The sequence below is a fragment of the Hevea brasiliensis genome, chromosome 8 (assembly GCF_030052815.1).
Source record: "Hevea brasiliensis isolate MT/VB/25A 57/8 chromosome 8, ASM3005281v1, whole genome shotgun sequence".
In the NCBI taxonomy this organism is placed as follows: Eukaryota; Viridiplantae; Streptophyta; class Magnoliopsida; order Malpighiales; family Euphorbiaceae; genus Hevea; species Hevea brasiliensis.
The window spans coordinates 1,186,891-1,199,945 of record NC_079500.1 but is presented as its reverse complement, the minus strand read 5'-3'; the positions used below and the strand labels follow the sequence as shown (position 1 = coordinate 1,199,945).

Genomic DNA, 13,055 nt, shown 5'->3' with positions numbered 1-13,055 from the left:
TCGACTAAGAACCTTTCTTCTTTGTCTTTTCTTCCTTTCTTCATTGAATCTTTTGCTCAAAACTTGTACGCTGCAAGCCTCTATACCTCTATATATAAAATTAACTTTTAGGGTTTGGTTTGAAATTATAGAGATTCTATTAGAAAACAATGAAACTTAACAATACCAGACTTTGTTTTAGTTCCTGGTTTGGTTTTTACCAAAGAAAGAGTCAATTTATAAATTATATTCAAAGGAAATTGATAATGATTGTGTGTTTTATTAATTTAAGGCTGTTGTTGGTACTTAGCAATTTCATTTTGATTAATATCATATTATCATGTGTCATATGACCACAAAAATCTAAATATTTTTTCATTGAAATTAAAATATTATTTTAATCAAACTTTTATTAGAATTTTAACTCATAATTTTAGAGATAATTGTAATATAATTATCTAAAATAACATGAAATAAAAAAATATTACATAAAAAACTTGGAGTCTCAAATGAAAAATTAAAACTAGCATGAGATAAAACTACCATAGTCAAAGAATAAATGGCTACATTAAATTGTTGCTTAATCCAAGCCAAGATGCAATTAAACCCTCACAATTTTAGCATCCCTAAATATCAAAATGGCCAATATTACTATTTTTACTTAATTAAGATAGATTAGTGCTTCTTTACTTTAAAACAAAAAATTAAAGGTTGAAAATATTATTATCGAAGGGGAAAAATATTATTATTATATTTAAACAAGCCAACTACTTGGCTCTTCCCTTATCCAAGAGAGCAACAGCACCACCCGATACTCCACGTTTTGTAATTTTCCCATTTTCTCCATCAGTATTATGTGAATGTTAACTCTCCATGTCACAGCAGAGTCGCTTGACCCATAAGCAAAGAAGGCATCACATTCATATGCCTTATTAAAGTTGTTTTCTTTTAGACCTTAAAAGCAAAACCCACAAATCAAAACTCATAAACAATTCCATGTTGCAACAAACAGACACTCCACATGTCAGGTTTATATACCAAAAACCTAGAAAATTCCAATAATGTTTCCAGGGTATTTTGGTCAATCTACATGGCTTACGTGTCATGGACTACCTTGCATCATCATCATCATCAATGGCATCCTTCTGTAATTATGTTCAATTTCAAGTGTTTTTATGTAACAATACTTGTACATATATGTGCATATTTGGAGGGACAACAACAAGATTGTTCAGCTCCTGGACTCTCTCTCTCTCTCTCTCTCTCTCTCTCTCTCTCTCTCTCTATCTTTCTTTCTTTTTTTTTTTTTCTTTCTTTCTGGTTGTTTCTTGATTTCAGTGTTTTGCAGAGGAAGAAGAGTGATAAAAGCTGAGACTCAGAAAGTTAAGGTACTTTGTTGATAGCTCACATGGTGTTAAATTTGAGTTAATGACTTGTACTATTTGTACATGTCTTGTCTTGTGAATTCTTTTGTCTTGAAGCTACTACTTCCAATGCTAAGGGCCATAAATCAACAGAGATTCCAAGTAGATGCAAAGTTGTTTTTCTTCTCTTGTTCATTTGTACAAGTAACTTAAGTGCATTCATGCTTACATGTCCTGTATATTGTGTTAGATTTGCAAGCTAATTTTCCTCAGTCAAGGCTTGATCAACAATATACTAGTGTAAATGCAAGCTGTTTTGACTTGGTTTCTCACTGAAATGTAACAATTTTGTTGCTTTTTTGCAGCCTTTTTTTGGGTTGGATTTACTTTGAAGGAAAAGCTGATCTTTCTTGGGTATTTTTTCTATTGAAGAACAACCAAGCAACTTTGAAGTTTAAGCAAAGGTTAGAGGTCTGGCGCTCAAGCAAATCAAAGCAATGTTCACATTTGGAATTGCTTAAAGCAGCTCAGGTACATATTATTCTCATTGAATTATCAGCAATTTTAGCTTAGCAAGAAAGGAACAGAAAAGGAGATTGAATGATGTATGGTATTCTTGGTGGTTTTCAGGGCCCCTCAAGACAAGAAGACATGAGTCTTTTGTATAGTCCTAGTTTCAATTACCAAGATGGAGAATTGAGAAGGACTCAAGAATATATGGATTTGAATCACCATCATTACCATCAGGAACAACACCAGCATAATTCTGGCTTAATGCGGTATCGCTCAGCGCCAAGCTCATTTCTTGACAGTCTTGTTAATGGCACCAGTGGTCATGGGGGTGACGGTGGTGGCATTGAAGGTGAAAATTACCGCTATTTTCGATCTTCGAGCCCTGAGATGGATACCATGTTGGCAAGATATATGTCAACATTAAGTGGTTCAGAGGATTCCAATTCTCGGAATTTGCAAGAATTTGAAGAAAAACCAGCAATGAAGCGAGAAATGGAAGATTCACAAATGGTTTATCAAAGCTTACCAGTGAATGATTTGACTAATAATGGAAATTCTCTGAATGTTAGCAATTCTCTGGATAACACTTATGGTGTCATGAACTCAATGGCTTTGAAGAATTCTATGCAGGCATCAAAGATGAGTACAGTGAATGGATCCAATCTTGTTAGGCAAAACAGCTCTCCAGCTGTATTTTTCTCCAACCTAGGCGTTGACAACGGTATTGTTATTTTTTTCTCGCTCTTACTTGAATTCACATAAAAATTTTAAAATTTAACATGTATATATATGTGTGTGTGAGAGCGTTCACACGCGCGTGTTATCTCTAGTTGTTTTCCGAGAAAGTTGGCAATAAATAGAAGAAATGTACGACTGTAGGAGGAATCTTATTTTTTATATTTGTTTAAGATTCCCTTGAATTCTTGACGGGAATGGTATGATGGCATCTGATTTTTCAAATTGCAAAAATTAAAAAAAAAAAAAGATTAAATTGAGAATAAAGGAAAATGCTCTTTAGATTTCTTTCACTTTTTCTGCAATCAAACATTTTGAGTTCTTGTTCCTGGCTTGGCTTGGTGGCAACAAAAAGATTTGTTGGACTTTTTCACCCAGAAAAGTTAAAGGTACCTCTAAAAGTTTTTTCTTTAAGCAAAGAAAATTGACTTTTGGAATTTGCTTTTTTTCTTCTATTCCCATTGAATTACTCGAATTGTCTGGTGAAAGAAAGAGTCTAGTCCAGAATTACAGAATAACATTAGTCAATGTAGCTGAGTTATGTTTATTCAGTTTTCTGAAATCTTAATATTGATGGTAAAGTCGAGTTTTCTAGTTTCAATTAGATCCTAATTGTGTTCCCTTGAAATATTGAGTTCAGCCATTACGACTAATTAATTGTCTCTTGTTCATTGCTTCAAGATTGATTCATTATTTTATTTTATTTTTTCCAATGGCTAACAGGCTTCACTGTTACAAAAGATACAGGCAGTTTTCGAGCTTGCGATGACTTGAATGGAGACGCTAGCCTGTCAACTACTAGGTTAAACAATCATCTAAGCTTCCCATCAGGGCAGAGGTTTTTGCCTCGGATTGCTGAAATTGGAGATGAAAACCCTGGTGCAAGTAGTACTGAAGGCAATACTGGCAAGAGACAGTACATGAATTTTGCAAATGACTCATGGGATGATTCTTCATCAAACGACTTTAAACGGTTAAGAAGTAATGATGGGAATGTGTTTTCTGGCTTTAACATGTTGGACAATCAGGTAAATTTTGCAGAAATTATGTAGCTGTTGTTAGTTCTGCTAAATTCTTTGTTGAAATGCTAATAATATCATTCTTTGTCAGAATGGGAATTCTGGAAACCGCATGATTGGTTTGACTCACCACCTGAGCTTGCCTAAGACAGCTTCAGAGATGGCTACTATAGAGAAGTTTCTGCAATTTCAAGGTTCTTCCGTTCCCTGTAAGATTCGAGCGAAAAGGGGCTGCGCTACTCACCCTCGAAGCATTGCAGAGAGGGTACATCCCAATTAACCCATTCACTCATCCAGCAATAATCTTTCCTTTCTATTCACAAGACCAATGAATTAACCATTTGATATATGTATCTGCTGCAGGTAAGAAGAACACGGATCAGTGAAAGAATGAGAAAACTGCAAGATCTTTTCCCAAACATGGACAAGGTAGTTCAAACATCACGGTCTAGATTAATTTTTCACTCTCAAATTGTGATTTGGGTTCCAATGATTATTAGATACTAAGCATCTTTAATACCTTTCTTCTTGGCAGCAAACGAACACAGCAGATATGTTAGATTTGGCAGTTGAGTACATTAAAGACCTTCAAAAACAGGTTAAGGTAATATATAAAGGACCAATCATGAATCAAGATCACTTTATCTTTCAACTACATTTACCTTCTCTTACCTAATTTTCTTCTTTCTTTTGTAGACCCTCACAGATACTAGAGCAAAGTGCACATGTTCAAGTAAACAGAAACAGTATTCGAATGTGTCTGCTTGATTTGTTTCTGTATGCATATGCAGCTGGGAAAATGTGAAGGATTGAGAAGAATAACCAGCTACTTAATTTTTAATGTACTCTAGAAGAATAGGAGATTGTGATGTTACCTATTTTGCAAGCTAGTACTCTTAATGATGAATCTCTTTTGGAAAGAAAAATGAAATCAGATCCTTCTGCACTGCAGGATTCAAGAAGATGAGTTGCTTAGCACATACTATGTTGTAATTTCTTGAATGTAAATGTCTTAGTGGTGTTTTGTGCCCTTCAATTTTTTTATTTTTTTATTTATTTTTTATTTTTTTATTGTGAATTGATTCTGATCCAACAATGTGATATGAAGGGTAAGACTTCAAGAAAGAATTGGGATTTTGTAGCTTGCATTATCTGTGTAAATAGTTTTTTCAGTACTTTATTTATAGTAATTATTTGTAAGAAAAAAAAATTTAAATAAATTTACATAATTATATTTTTTTAAATAAAAATTTTTTAAGTTAAAAAGAATTCACTTCTTTTATTCCAAATATAGATAAAAAAATTTAATTAAATTATTATAAATTTTTTGTTTACTGAGCAAGAAATGTGGGCCATACAAGTAATTGGTTGATTTTAATTTCATTTTGATTCAATTTAAAGATAATTTCGATTTAGTTTAAATGCTATGCATCTCTTATAGACCGGGTCATGGGCCGATTCATAATAAAAAATCAATCAAATTCATATTTGACTCAAACTATGAGTGAATTGGATTGAAATTAAACTAAAATTATTTGTTTTGATTTCAGACCAAATCATTTTTTTTCTCATTTAAAAAAATTTGAATAAAATTGAGAACATTGGATTTGAATTGAATTAAACCAAGATCAAAATTGAAACATTGAGGTTTAAGGACCAATTCAGGTTAGCCCCTTTAGTGAACCGAGAATCGGTGATTCTAGATCGATCTAGTGAGATGCCATTAAAAAAAAAATTCAGTTCAAAATCTAACCGAATCGATAAATTTAACCATTAGTTTCAATATGTTTAAAGATTTACAGAATCCTAAACTGGAACCGAACTTATGCTGCCATGGATTTAGTCCAATTCAATCTCAAGAACCATTGACATTGACAGTTTTTTATTCTAATTTTAACCGGTTCAATTATGATTCAATTTCAATTTTAAATCAAGCCGAACCCAAAACACACTCGTGCCCCTCTCTTTCCGCTGCTATTTTCTTGGGTAAATTTCACTAATGGTATATGAATTTTAGGATTGACAATAGCATCATACATAAACTTTAAATTTTCACTTAAAACTTCCTAAATTATAATAAAGGTGACTATAAACTCCATATAACTTGCAATAGCCGATTTAAAGGTAAAATAGTGACATGATACATCTCTTCTTTCTCCTCCATTGTGTATTCCCTCACACTCTCTCTCAACTTTATTTTGTTTTTCTCTCTTGCATTCAATACCTTCTTTGTCCTCTCAGCTCCTTCTACATCCTCTCTCATGACTTTGAAGAGAACTTCATTCATTATCTATTTAACAATTTCTTTTATTTCTTCGGAATGTGAAGACTCTAGTGTGTAAAAATGCTTCAAGCTGCAAAGTATACCATATCGAAATTATGGCTTGGTAAAGGAGCATGATCATGTTATTGCATTTGCCATTCACCCAAAGAGAAAAAAAAAATTGACAATAAAATAAGACACGATTTATGAAAATGAAAAAAAAAGAAGTAGAATAGAAAAATTGCAAACAAAAGTTCTCTCAAGATCTATAAACAAAAAATTCCAAAAATTTCTTAAAAAAAATAGAAAAAAAGGTCTTTGCTCTTTCAATGTGACAATCTCTCATTTTGAATCACTTTTCATACTTCCCATGGCCTTCAATCCCATTGATCTCGTATCAAATACCAAAATATGACATAAAAAAAGGAAAATAAAAAAGAAAAACATTATTTCCATGGGCTTATTCTCTCTCACTTCATATCTCTTTTGCAAATGTCGTTAAACTATAAACTATTACCTACCAAAAATTCCAAAATGAAAAAACAAAAGAGAAAAAGAGGAAAAATAATTAGAACCAACAACAAGGCATATAAAGAAAGAAAAGGAAAAAAAAAAAAAAAAACCTTCCAATAAAACCCAAATTAAGAAAAAAAACCCTAGTCTTCAACATGGTAAAAAATCTAGAATTAAATCAAGGCAAAAAGAAAGGAGATTATTGTGTTTTTGGTTAAAGTTATTTTTTTGTTAATTGATTTTAAAATTATATACACACACAAAACAATAGAAAAAAAAAAAAGTTAAACCTAATGGGCTGATGTTTTAGTTATAAGCGAAACCTGTCAAGCAGAAGAAGCCTGCAAAACTTGAGGAAGAAGAAGTCACTACAATTTGATGTATACTTCATCTTTTATGAAATTATTTTTTTTAATAGGTGTATATTGTCTTATTCTGCAAATTAAAAATCTCAAGTTGATGAAGACATAAAAGTTAAGCTGATGAATAGGCTAAAACAACTTAGATCTAGATTTATAATACAATTACTAAAGATAGAAGTGAATGGGTTTCAGAGCCGTAAGCGAGGAAGAAGAAGGAGCGAGAGAGTGAATAGTTGGGAGGATGAAGAAGGCCTTGAATAAAAGAGGGAGAAATAAAATAAAGATGAGAAAGAGAGAGTGAGAGTGATATATAGTGAAAAAGAGAAAAAGGGAATAAAAAATTTTTAAACCTATTTTAATGTGATATATCATTATTTTACTTTTAAACTGAAAATTGTAAGTTATTCAGGATTTAAAGTTATTTTTTTTTAAATTTAGAAGGTTTTAAGTTAAAATTTAAAATTTATGCACCATTCTGTTTTGAAGCTCAAAATTCATGTACCATATATGACATTCACCCCTTTTTTGCTGTCAAGAGGCGGCATTTTTTCTTTTCAATACCCACCTTTTCCTTTCAATTTCTCATCAAACCCCAGACTCAGACTTCTCATAAACCTCACCTACTCTACTACAGGCTTTGATCTTTCTTTCTTTTGATCCTGATCTCTCTTTACCATTCATACTGTACCAAGCTTTGAATTTTATGTAAATAATTTTCTTCATATAAAAAAATTAGCTTGAAATTGATATAAGAGATAGGGATGTCGAATTTGCAAGTGAATTTCAATCAGAAGATAGACTACGTGTTTAAAATCGTACTGATTGGTGACTCAGCGGTGGGCAAATCGCAGCTCCTGGCTCGATTCGCCAGAAACGAGTTCAGTTTGGATTCCAAAGCCACGATCGGAGTAGAGTTCCAGACTAAAACCATCGTTATTGATCACAAAACCATCAAAGCTCAGATTTGGGATACTGCAGGTCAAGAACGGTACTCTTTCTTTCTCTCTCTTGGAGTTTAGGTGAATAATTCTGGTTATAGAAAGAAAAAGAACTAAAATTGTTGGATGTTGAGCAGTGATTAAGTTATTTTCATGCATCTATTCAATTTCTTGGATAGTTATTTAGTTTCATTGAGCTAATAGTTTATTAACGGTGAATCAACAATAAGTGAAAATAGTTCACTCCGGTGTTGAGATCCCAAGTCTAATTTTTTACGTTTTTATTATTAATAAATTTTTTTTTGGGTAGGTTGTGACTTGTGAGCATGTAATTTTTAAGGATCTTAAGCGCTTTTTGAAAAAGTATCATTCTAGTTCTAGATGATGTTGAAGAAAACTGTTAGTTATTTTGGAGTTTTGATGAGTAAAATATGTCAAATTAACTTTAATTCAAATTTGAATACCCTCTAACAACTATCATACCTATTTGAGGAGTTGCTTTTCTCAATAACAGCTTTGACATGGTCCTTTTTTTTTTTTTTTTGGGTAAAGCATATGTGTCATGCCTTTCTATTAGTTTTCTTGTAATATGCTTGTTATTTTAGCTCTTACTGCCTTAAAGCAATTTTTTTGGGGCTGGTAAATTTGAATGGGCACTATTTGAACCATGATAGAAACTAAATTTCATTGATTTCGTGACTGAACTGCATTTTCCGCTGACACCTAGTATCTGTGCAAATCATTCTCTTCAAACATACCTCTTCGATTTATCTTGTCCGGTAATTACATGTTGTAAAAAATCCTAGTTGGTATGAGGAACGAACTAGTGAAATGGGAAATGAATGATTCCGTTACTATGACTTTCTGTTAGGAAAGTGTGTAATTACTAGAGGAGTTTTTATCTATTACAACAGGTGCTGATCTCTTGGGTACTCATGTTTTTGTAATGCCTGTGTGGAAAAGATCAATATAGTTCCTTAATGTATGTATTATAGTTCCTTAATGTACGTAATTCACTGGTGAAGCATTGAACAGGATATTTATATGGCCTCTTTCCCCTGCTTCTACATTTAAGCCCTGATAATGGGTGCATATATTGATTGTGTAAATTGTGGTGGCATTCTTAGGTATCGGGCAGTGACAAGTGCATACTACAGAGGTGCAGTGGGGGCAATGCTGGTCTATGACATAAGCAAGCGTCAGTCGTTTGATCATATAGCAAAGTGGTTAGAGGAATTGCGGGAGCATGCTGATAGTAACACCATCATCATGCTTGTAGGTAACAAGTCTGATCTGGAGACCCTTCGAGCTGTGCCAACTGAAGATGCCAAAGAATTTGCCCAAAAGGAAAACCTCTTCTTCATGGAGACGTCAGCTCTTGAGTCCACTAATGTTGAATCGGCTTTCCTTTCTGTCCTGACAGAGATTTATCGAATTGTCAGCAAGAAGAGCCTTGTTGCAAATGACGAACATGGAAGTGGAGGAAATGCTTCACTTCTCAAGGGAACCAAGATTGTTGTCCCTGGACAGGAGCCAGAATTGCAAGCAAGGAGTTCAGGTTGTTGCAGTAGATCATAGGATTAATTTCCTTCCATGCTGCAGTTCCTGGGCTCCTGCTATTTGTTGTTTCAGGTAACATGCTGTTTTATAGCTTCAGCAACAATATGGTTTCTCAATTTTAAATAGTTCTTGCTTTTTCATGCTTAACATGACCACATTTTTTCATCTGCAACAGATCATTGTATGGCACCGTTTGGGGTTTTGTATATCAGGTAATCGAGTTTTTACACTTTATCAGTGACTTGCTGGCTCTTTTGCACATAGAGCTTGTGGAAATCAAACTTTAAATGTTGTGATATACACAAGATTACGTCTGAAATTGCTCATTTTGTTATAATTAGTAGTTAGCTGTGGTTGGCAGCTCAAAGAAAAATGGTTCTCTTACGAAAAGTATGCCACACAAATTTCATAATGTTTTGTCCCATGGACAGCATTCATAGAATGTTGATTCAACTTGTGAATGACTTTTGGTTTTGATGGTATTCTTTTCTGATGAATATCTTAAAGTATCACTTTGCTCTGAGTTTCTCACAACTGCTTATATGGTTTATTTTTGGTTCTTGTTTTAAGGATCTAAAGTTTTTGATCAGCCTAAGTATTGTACTGTAGAATAGAAGCTAAAGAGCATAAGAGAGGCAAGCAATAATATTATTTGTTTTATTGTTAAGAGAAATCTTTTGTCTTTGCAAATTCAGTCCCATCTGGTGGTGGGAATGCTGCTTAATCTGTCATGAGCACCTGTAGTTAGGGATATATGATTTAAGCATAAATTAGTAAGTTTATTTGGTTGTGAACAAAAGAATGACTTAATGCAGTTGAGAAGGCCACAAGATAATATCTGTTGGTCTCCTAAAGTAATATCCCATGTTGAACCTCTGGCACATTTGTGCCTGAAACGTGGAATATCTGGCCTAGATTATTTACTTGTGCTGTTGTGCATGAACCCAAAAGAATCTTCTCTAGTCATAATACGTTCCAAATCACACAGAAGCAGACATGAATACAGGATGCAAATTACTACTTAAGTTGCATTAGAAGCACCATTAGAAAGGCAACATTAACGCAGATAAGAACTATACATTAAGAAACAACATCACATTGCTCTCCTCTTGTACTAAGAGGAGAGGAAAACTTTTGGAAAAAGAAAGAAATAAACGTGTCTGATAGCGGGATTTATGCATTCAGTGAATTTGATAAAATACAGCAAACATCAGTGTCTTGTTGGCTGTTTATCTACTTCTCTACTAAATTAAACCACATAGGGCGATTCTCTTGGAGATACTTGTCAAACAGAACGTTATAATGTATATACGCTATGTCTATCACGTTTTCATTGTTATGAAAACTCAACAAAACCTAATTACATAATTAGTTCCACTGCATGTAAAAGTGCTTGTTGCATCATCATGGGCATAGCTATAATATGATGGACAAGCAGCCTTGAATATCTTTGAAAAACCTGTAGGCTTGCAGGTCTGAGGGCTACCATAAGGACCAGTGCAACAATATTGAGGAGTATTGTAGGCTGTGCAGGCACTCTTGCATGCCACGATCTTACCATTGTTTACTGCTCTTAGATCCTTAGGGCATCTTAAATTGAAGTTAGCAAAACACTCAACCTTCTTGGAGTCACCAGTGCCGTCATAAGGGTAAATGGAAATAGGGATATTGTAGCATCAACAAGGCTAACATCATAGAAGTTTTTGTCATCTAGGGTGAATTCAGCTAGTGTGACTGGTGGTGCACCGCCAGCCCCACCACAATGTTCTAAGCTACCACAGTCACCAGTAGCACGTCCCGTTACCGGTGCGATCAAACTTACAATTGGTACGAGCTCAGAAGCGGCCTGACCATTTGTAAGGTACATCGATAGTTATTGATTGACCTGGTTTTAATCGAGTTCCACCGTTGATTAGCAAGGTCCCGTTCCTGAGAGAGTCCCTGGCCATATGGTTGCACTACATTTGTTTTGAAGGGTAAAATATACAGCTTCAGTGCCTGCAAAAAGATTGTAAAATTTAAATTATTGTATGGTTAAAAAAACAATATTAATCTTATAATAAAATAACATGAAATGGGATGTTAATTCTTGTTACCCAGGGAAGATATAAAACCCAAGAAGATGAGAAGTTGCCAATTCGCCATAACTTCTAATGTATCAAAAGCTGAAGGGGTGGATGCGAAGGTTCCTTTGCCTATATATGCACGTGTAAAGAACTGGAAGAAGGTGCGTATGCTGGGGGAGGTTCAACAAGATTACCTTATATAGTGAGGTGGTTTATATTATAAATAGAGCAAGTAATTTTTGCTTTGACAAGTGTACTTTTGATGAAGAGCTGACAGATCACCTAAGCTCCAACCAAACTTAGCTTAATCTTTCTGGTGGAACTGAAATTGGCCAAGGATGTGATTTTGTTGCCATGATCTAATTTTTGTCTAAAATAGGTTTTAAGGATATAAAATTACAACTTCTGTAAATTATGGACAATTTTAACTAAATATACTTGAATTATTTATTTTTAATATTTTATTAAATAAAAAAAATTAATTCAAGTTGTCAATCCATATATATATACAAAGCAGAGTGGCATTTTTAAAGATATGTCACTTGATTTTTTTTTTTGAAAAACTTATCACATGTTACTTTTCATAAATACTCTTATTTATATTAATTATTATTTATTTTTTTTATTTCTCTTTTAATTATTATTATTATTTATAATACTATCTTAACATTTATGATTTAAATTATTATTTTCTTTAAAATTTAATTTTTAAAAATTAAGATATTTTATAATTAAATGTAATATTTAAAATTATTTATATTATTTTATAAATACTAATTATTATTTAATTTTTTTTATTTCTCTTCTAATTATCATTATTATTTACAATACTACCTTAATATTTATGATTTAAATTATTATTTTTTTTAAATTTGATTTTTAAAAATTAAGACTTTTTGTTATTAAAATTATTTGTATTATTTTTTTATAAATTTATTTATTCAAAAATATTATTTGCTACATGTTACTCTTCATAATAATAATAATAATAATAATAATAATAATAATAAAATATCATTGATGACCATTAGTTTAAAGAAAATTGACTATTAATTTGTGATAACATAATCAACTATCATATAATTTAATCAACCTTAAATTATTTCATATCTTTAATAAATATTTTTATTTCATTGGTATATTTTCTATTATTTTTATTATGAAATCTTTGTTAAAAAAATTTGAGAGACAAAAATTATAATTTATATAAAAAGTTATAAAAATAAAATATAAAAATTTGACTTATCTATAATGAGTATATATTATTTTTTATATTAATAATTTAATATTTGATGCATACTCGGCAAGTATACGGGTCATTCAAGAAGTAAAAAAAAGATATTGTCCAATAGAGATTTGTTATTTGAGTACCAAACTATAAAAATCATGATTATTTGGGCTACCAATAATTTATACTAAAAATAGAGTAAGAGATCCAGCAAATTAAATTGAAAAAATAAGGAAATTATAATGAATTAAGCAATTAAAATTCTAAGCATTCTACTAATTTACTAAAATTTCAGCAAGTAACTAAAGTTTTAATTAATTAATGGCAAAATTGATTCCAGAGTTAAGGTTCATGAAATAAATTTCATTAAGATTTGGATAGGCAAAACCAAAATTAAGGGAAATACAAGTTTGAAGAAAGTTGATTCTAATTTCCTTTAATTTCTCTTTCAAGCAAATTAAAGAGTGTTTTAAAGAAAACTAAACTCCATGCTCATGCGATGTTTAATTACCCAA

The 13,055-nt window shown here is 32.1% G+C and overlaps 2 protein-coding genes and 1 pseudogene across 6 annotated transcripts; 2 read left to right on the top strand and 1 right to left on the bottom strand.

Moving 5' to 3' along the window:
* The first annotated feature begins 1,248 nt into the window (after positions 1 to 1,248).
* On the top strand, positions 1,249 to 4,572 carry LOC110649416 (transcription factor bHLH130). Of its 5 annotated transcripts, none has more exons than XM_021803970.2 (8): positions 1,249 to 1,367; positions 1,709 to 1,874; positions 1,974 to 2,577; positions 3,315 to 3,619; positions 3,702 to 3,875; positions 3,974 to 4,039; positions 4,146 to 4,214; positions 4,307 to 4,572. In XM_021803970.2, exons 3-8 carry the CDS (start codon positions 1,995 to 1,997, stop codon positions 4,376 to 4,378), a joined length of 1,269 nt encoding a protein of 422 aa, XP_021659662.2. In that variant the 5' UTR covers positions 1,249 to 1,367; positions 1,709 to 1,874; positions 1,974 to 1,994; the 3' UTR covers positions 4,379 to 4,572. The 5 variants fall into 5 exon arrangements, with proteins under 5 accessions (XP_021659662.2, XP_021659664.2, XP_021659666.2 ...); XM_021803972.2 differs by lacking the exon at positions 1,249 to 1,367 and adding an exon at positions 1,519 to 1,682 and having other exon boundaries at positions 1,776 to 1,874; XM_021803974.2 differs by lacking the exon at positions 1,249 to 1,367 and having other exon boundaries at positions 3,339 to 3,619.
* A 2,725-nt stretch (positions 4,573 to 7,297) lies between these two features.
* Positions 7,298 to 9,780, top strand: LOC110657564 (ras-related protein RABA4c). Its single transcript, XM_021814804.2, has 3 exons — positions 7,298 to 7,736; positions 8,814 to 9,318; positions 9,422 to 9,780. Exons 1-2 carry the CDS (start codon positions 7,510 to 7,512, stop codon positions 9,262 to 9,264), a joined length of 678 nt encoding a protein of 225 aa, XP_021670496.2. The 5' UTR covers positions 7,298 to 7,509; the 3' UTR covers positions 9,265 to 9,318; positions 9,422 to 9,780.
* An 812-nt stretch (positions 9,781 to 10,592) lies between these two features.
* On the bottom strand, positions 10,593 to 11,391 carry LOC110657540 (pathogenesis-related thaumatin-like protein 3.5; annotated as a pseudogene).
* Positions 11,392 to 13,055: the final 1,664 nt, after the last annotated feature.

Bases quoted from the DNA above. Each gene is read 5' to 3' on its own strand.
- LOC110649416 (XM_021803969.2), top strand. From the start codon at position 1,947: ATGTATGGTATTCTTGGTGGTTTTCAGGGCCCCTCAAGACAAGAAGAC. The intron at 3,620-3,701 runs GTAAATTTTGCA...ATTCTTTGTCAG, and splicing joins TTAACATGTTGGACAATCAG to AATGGGAATTCTGGAAACCG. The intron at 4,215-4,306 runs GTAATATATAAA...TTTCTTTTGTAG, and splicing joins ACCTTCAAAAACAGGTTAAG to ACCCTCACAGATACTAGAGC.
- LOC110657564 (XM_021814804.2), top strand. From the start codon at position 7,510: ATGTCGAATTTGCAAGTGAATTTCAATCAGAAGATAGACTACGTGTTT. The intron at 7,737-8,813 runs GTACTCTTTCTT...TGGCATTCTTAG, and splicing joins GATACTGCAGGTCAAGAACG to GTATCGGGCAGTGACAAGTG.